The sequence below is a fragment of the Sinocyclocheilus anshuiensis genome, unplaced genomic scaffold (assembly GCF_001515605.1).
Source record: "Sinocyclocheilus anshuiensis isolate Anshui unplaced genomic scaffold, SAMN03320099.WGS_v1.1 scaffold1163, whole genome shotgun sequence".
Classification (NCBI taxonomy): Eukaryota; Metazoa; Chordata; class Actinopteri; order Cypriniformes; family Cyprinidae; genus Sinocyclocheilus; species Sinocyclocheilus anshuiensis.
In genome coordinates this window covers 471081-478241 of record NW_015544295.1, presented here as the reverse complement: position 1 = coordinate 478241, position 7161 = coordinate 471081, and the positions used below count along the sequence as shown (strand labels likewise).

General features: G+C 34.6%; 1 protein-coding gene across 1 annotated transcript in view; it reads left to right on the top strand.

The window, feature by feature from the left end:
• tcf7l1b (transcription factor 7 like 1b) overlaps nucleotides 1-7161 on the top strand; it is a 72431-nt gene that overhangs the window by 43823 nt on the left and 21447 nt on the right. Inside the window, exon 4 of the mRNA XM_016499015.1 lies at nucleotides 3007-3090. Coding sequence (XP_016354501.1) covers nucleotides 3007-3090 — 84 coding nt within the window. The remainder of the gene's footprint in view (nucleotides 1-3006; nucleotides 3091-7161) is intronic.

Below are 7161 nucleotides of genomic sequence, written 5' to 3'. Positions count from 1 at the left end.
GGGGGAGATGACTGATGTCAACCCGAAGAATTTCCTCTTTTGGATGGGAATGAGGGGCCCGCTCTGCCCTCCCGAGTCCCCCAGCTGTCAGGAAACAATACCCTTGGCCTGTTCAGACAAAACTCATTCCTGAAAGCGGTTTTATTTTTTCTCTCTGTCCTCCCGCTCCCTCCCCTCTTCCTTTTGTGCTATAATGTCTTTTCCATTTTTAACTGTGGCCGTGTAAACTTCCTTCCTATGAACGCTGTGCTTGAAAGCAAGGTCGAAGATGTAAAGGTTCAAAAGTGGACCGGACTCCGCATTAATTCAGTTGAAGCCTCGCATTTTCCGGCTGGATTTCCAGTCATGAGCGGCATCCAAGTCTTAATATAAACACCAATTAATTAAATCCAATTATCATGTTTATTAAAGGGAAATACTGTAACACCATTTGGCCAAACCCAATGACTAGTGATTATTTGTGCTTATAATCAGAGCAGGTTGACTGGAGAGTTTGTTTTGACCAAGTCAGATGTTGATTGCACTAACAGTTGGTTTGATTTTAAGAGAGGCCATCATCCAATCAGTGTACAGGGAGCTGTTCTTGACAAACTCTAGTGTGTTTTTTTTTTTTTCATTTGTATTTTGCATATAACCACATGCAATGTGATTAAAACTGCATTTAGATGAAAGCTTTTGGCGCTTTATGACGAAATGTCATGTCATGTTGCAATCAAAGCTATTAGGACAAAAATAATAAAATTAATTAAAGTGAAAGTCCACTTTAAATAAATGGAAAAAAGATATTTTAAAGGGGTCATATGATGTTGCTAAAAAGAAGATTATTTTGTGTATTTGGTGTAATGAAATGTGTTTATGGTTCAAAATGGTTAAGGTTCAAAAAACACATTATTTTCCACATACTGTACATTATTGTTTCTCCTCTATGCCCCGCCTTTCTGAAACTCGTTGATTTTTACAAAGCTCATCGGTCTGAAAAGCGAGGTGTGCTCTGATTGGCCAGCTATCCGGTGCGTTGTGATTGGCCGAATACCTCACGCGTGTGACGGAAATGTTACGGCCCTTACCATACTGTGATGCGGTGTCCGGCCGGAGCGACGAGACAAAACCATTAAAACCCATTATCGACATGGCGGCGGCAACAACAATACTACAGCGAGAATAAAAGTTACGCCTTCTTTCTTTGCGTGAACATTTGGGCGGTGTTATGCAAATCTTCCCACACTATGACGTAGACGTGGGGCGTGTTAGAGCGAGTCGTTTTAGGAGGGCGTGGATGAGTCTTAACTTTTATAAAGAATATCTCTTTGGATTTGAGACTTTAGTCTTTGCAACTTCAGGGATCTTATCTATTCAAGAACAGCTTGTAACACTCCAAAGAGAAAGGAAAATTTGAAATCGCATTATATGACCCCTTTAAGGTTTAATGATATGTAATACCATTTAAATATCATTACACATCTTTAATATTTTCAATTATAAAGTGATGCCTAAATTAAATTTTAGCATTAAAATGTATTTATTTTATTTATTTATTAAAAAGTATTAAAGTATTTATTGATTTATTTTATTGATTTATTTTTTGCGACAAAATTGTATAGAACTTTATTATCTAAAGCTCATGTTACAATTTTTAATATTTTCACCTTATTTTTGGCACTGCTTTTTCTGGCTTTATTCTTTTTGGCTGTATTCATTTTTAATATAAAATGACAAAAGAAAACCTTCTGTTTGATTGATTGGTGTATTGATTGTTTTTTTGAATATACATATTTATAAATATGATTTAAAATCATATTTATTTATAATATGAATTTGTTATTTATTATGATTATTGGAGTAAATTTTACAGTAAAATACTATTTCAGTCTTTTTACTTCAATTTTCACATTCAATTCAATGTTAAAGTTTTTGTAATTATATAACACACTTTATATACATAATTAATTTTAAAGATTGCTAACAATTTCTGAGTAATGTAAATCCTAGTGTGTTGTTTTTTTTTCAGTGTACCTTTAGGAGCAGGAACATGCATTAAGAAAATGAACCGGGTCAGTTTTGATTTCCTGCTGACTTTAATGCGCTCTGCTCAAACACTCTTTCAAATACTAGTATGAGAATATTAGCTGAAACTAAATGTGTTTTAATGAATTTTAAATTCTTGAGCAGCCTTAAGAAATCCATGCACATGAAAATCTGCTGTATCCGGCAGTTAAAAACTGATATACAAACCAGATGTCTGAAGTGAACTCCACTGAGGTTTCAGCTATGACCATAAGACCAAATGGAGCAAAACAAGAAGATCTGAACACAACCTCTGCATTTATTAAAAAAAGCGCATTGTGCGAGTATCAGCGCACCTGTTTGGCCCACGGTAGAGAACATGCGGCCCGGGCCACACGAAGTTTGCTCTGTTCGCTAGTTGAAGTGATTCAGGGAGAGGTCAAAAGTGCAGGGCTATTCACTTGAGCTTTATAGATGTGGCTGTGTTTTTACCATGGTCCAGTTTTCCCACCTCTCTCCATGGGATTTCTTCTCAGCTGTCCCCTACACGACACACACACACACACACACTCTCCCTCGATAGTCGCCCACAGCTGGGCTCTGGGAGGAACACATTCTCCGACAAACACAGATTTCACACTCTCACTCTCTCTCCGTTACACACACACACGATACAGACAGGTGTTTTTGCGAGTAGAATTGCTCTCTGCTGACCATTCGATTTATTTATGAGCCTCTGAGAAGCAGATCTCATGCTGGAAGATTCTGTTTAAGTCTCTTTTCAGTTCGGCGTTTGTTTCACTCATTCATCCACGGTTAGTCATCAGCAAGGTGCTATTGTAAACATGTCTGACAAAACGTGTTGGTTGACTTTGCCACCCACTGAGGTGAAGTTTCTGCACCTGTTTTGTGCATGAACTTTTCCATTGACTTTTGATAGAGAGATGTGAATTAAAATGCGATGTTGGTGTCTCGTCTGAGTTTTGTTGTTGTGTTTGACAGTATCTTCAGATGAAATGGCCTCTTCTGGACGTTCCAGGCACGGCAGTACTCAGAGACTCACGATCACCTACTCCAGGACAATTAGTGAGTATCTCACTAACACACACACACACACACACACACACACAGTGGCCACTATAAGTATGCAGACACTTCATATGTCATTGCATCAGATGGAATGGACATCTATTGTACAGACAGATGGCAAAAACACCATGACTTTCTCGGAATGCATTTCAATTTTCTTTTCTGCTAGAGAGAAAAAAAATAAAGTAATTTATCTCACAACTCCGACTTTTTAGTTTCTCACAATTCTGCTTTTATAGCTTGTGATGCTGTTTATATCTCATAATTTTGCATTTAAGTCTCATAAAGACTTTTTTCTTATAATTTTGCATTTACATCTCACAACCCATCTGCATTTCTAGCTTGCAATTAAGCTTTTATATCATAATTCTGCATTTATAACTCATAATTAAGACTTTTCTTCTCAGAATTCTGCATTTATATCTCATAATTCTGTTTATATCAGGCAATACTGACTGTTCTCAGAATTGTGAATTCATATCTCTCAGTTGTGAGTTTATCTCACAATTCTGAATTTAAAGCTTGCAGTTGTTTATTTCATTCTGCATTTATCTCGTAACTGCATTTATATCTCACAATTCTGCATTTCTATCTCATAATTCTGCATTTAAGTCTCATAATTGACTTTTTTCTTATAATTTTGTATTTACATCTCACTCTTCTGCATTTCTAGCTTGCAATTAAGCTTTTATATCATAATTCTGCGTTTATAACTCATAATTCAGACTTTTCTTCTCAGAATTCTGCATTTATATCTCATAATTCTGTTTATATCAGGCAATGCTGACTTTTCTTCTCAGAATTAAACATTTGTAGATTGCAGTTTTGTTTTGTATCTCATAATGCTGACTTTTCTCAGAATTGTCAATTCATATCTCACAGTTGTGAGTTTCTCACAATTCTGAATTTAAAGCTTGCAGTTGTTTATAACTGCATTTATATCTCATAATTCTGTTTATCTTGTTCAGCATTTAATCTTGTAATTATGCATTTCTTATTATTCTGTTTATATCTTGTAATTCTGCATTTATATCGTGCAATTCTGACTTTTTTCTTGCAATTCTGCGAAAACAAGTCTGAATTGTGAAGAAAAACGTTTGAACTGGGGGGGGTTGTGCATCTATTGAAAGTCAATGCTACCAAAATTTAAAAGATTCAAAATGTACATAAAGACTTCAAACTGAAAATAAAAATGTAAATAGAAGATGTAAATAAAACAAAAATCATTGGAGTATGTTTTACATCACATTTTTTTGGGTACATCAATGTAATCCATATTAATCAAGAATTTTATTCTGAAGAGAGACAATAACTTTGTTGAACAGAATAATTTATGCTTTTATTCATATATAAACATTGAACAATGCACAACAGATAAAGTAAATGGAACGTGCACATATTTGATGAGCTTTATGTATATGTGCACTGATCAGTGTTTAAATGGATTTAATATTGCCATTTTTGTTCTGCAGATGAATGAACGTCTTATGGGTTTGGAAGGACAGAATTTTAAATTTGTACATGCCAAAAACTATCCCTGTAACGTCAGCATGAAATTAGTTTGAAAAGCATGAAAAGTAATTCCATGCATTTTATTTATGATCTTATTGTGAATGAATCATTCACGTGTTTGTTTTTGTTGACGTGTATACAAGGTCACACTGAATTTAAGCAAATCACATTCAGATGTTTTTTCCCCCCATACCAAATCCCTGATGTGTTTTTAATAGTTGTGTCAGGTAATCTTTATTGATGCACATAAAGGCTACCTGAGCTTGTTTTGATTTGTGTTATTGATGTGGATGACCATGCAAAGCATTTGCTTTTGTTTGGTGTGCAATGAGAACAGCTTTTCTGAAGAGGAAAAAATCAAAAAGCCCAGTGTTTCCAGCCTACAGCATATTTGAGAATAAAATTAATTTATTTTATACTGTACATGGTCAGTTATAATCAAGCAGTTTTGGTTGCCTGTAGGTGCATACCAACTAATGAAAGCTGTTTTCTCAGTGATTCTGGCTCAAACCAGAATGAGTGGTACATATATTTCACTACTTAGTGTACAGTGATCGCTGCTGGATAAGAGCGAGCTTCCCTGTTGGGCAGATCTGTGTGAATTCCAGTCAGGCAGGTTGGAGGTCAGGAGGTTTGCAGGATGGTAGTTTGTATCCTCAGCAGACCTGTGTGGTTTGATTCACCTCTGTTAAGCTGATGAGAGGTGATAAATTTAACCAGAGCGTTACATTCTTGCTGTGGTGGATGTGTGTGTGTGTGTGTGTATGCGCGAATGTGTCAGGATGAAACATGCAAACACACAACATGAGGAACCTCAGAGGGTGAGTCAGGCAGACTGACCCGTACTAAACCGGTTTCAAAATAGAGTAGGTGAATGAGTGACTTTTCTGCACGCAGATATGATCATCAAACTTTAAACATCTAATACGTGATTAATCAGTATTGTTTAATGTCAAATGTATTGTAAGAAATCATTAACAAACATTATACAATAGATAATCCACACTGAATTTAAGAATAAAAAAGTGTTGTTTCATGTAAAATTTATTGTAATAAAATGAACACTATAAAATGGAAAATTCACATTGAATTTAAGAATAGAAGTGTTGTTTAATGTAAAATGTATTGTAAAAAATGAACAGACATTGTATAGTGGATAATACACACTGAATTTGAGAATAGAAAAGTGTTAGGTTTAATGTAAAATTTATTGTTAAAAAAAATGAACAAACATTATAAAATGTATAGTTTACATGGGATTTAAGAATAGAAAAGTGTTTAATGTCAAAATTAACTGATTGTAAAAAAAAAAATCATTAACAAACATTACAAAATGTAAAAAAAATTTTTTATTTATTGTAAAAGATAAGAATATAAATAGTGGGAAATTATAAAATTAATTAAATAAAAATGGTTAAAATGAAAAAAAAAAGTGATTATTTTTTTACTTGGAGTAACCAATTTATGGATTATAATAGAAGTAATGGATTTTATAAAACCAAAGCATTTGGAAACGTTTTTACTTGGGTTACCCTTAGGGCTGCACGATTAATCGAATGCGATTGTCATGCGCATTTTGTTAGTAAAGCTGGTTCTGTAGACAGCAGTAAATCATCATCATGTGCTTTCAGATGGAGCAGAATTTACTACACATACCGTAGTTCACTGACAAGTTACGCAAAAAAAATCGTATTTTTTACTCCAAACTCACTTCATAACATCAGTCGAGTGTTTGAAATAAATCCTTCTGTGAGATGATAAGGTCTGTCCTTCTTACACAGAATAAGGCACGCAACATATTTCATAGTATTTAAGCAGTGATAAAGGCATTGCATTATAAATATACTTTATTTTAATGAAAATTATAATAATAAATACTCAGATAAACCGTATATTGCCGTAGTCGTGTGTTTATTAGTCACGTTGAATCAATGAAAGCAGTTGAATCTTCTGTTTATTCAGCTGCAGAGATGCAGAGGGTTTCTTCTGCGAGGCGTATTTGGAGTTTCAGCGCGAAAGCGCCCTCTCGCCTTTGGATGGAGATTTACTGCTGATCACAGAACTTTCTTCACTGAAAGATACGCATGACAATCACAGCTTCTGTCGAATCACGATCTCGATTCCATTTCATTTTATCGTGCAGCCCTAGTTACTCTTTAAAGTGTCTAAATTTCATTTTATTGCAGTCACTTTTCGTCTTAGTTTTTTTTTTTTTTACATAATCTTTGTGAAATCTTTTTTTTTTTTTTTTCATTTATTAATATTATAATTGAAGTGTGCCGTTCATGTCCAAATACTTTTTGGGGTACATGAAAATATGTGAATCAGAGTCTCATGACATTGTAAACAATTAGATTTTTCCTTAATCTGACAATAAATATGATTAGGTTGTATGACTAATCAAAGCAATTAGGGATGTCAACGATTAATCGATGATCGATTAATTGTCGATAAGAGATGCAATCGATCAAAGCTATCGATGGTCGATTAAGCCGTTTAATTTTGGGCTGCGTGCGGCTCATGCGCAAAACACGTGCGAGCGGCTGTGAGTGACGG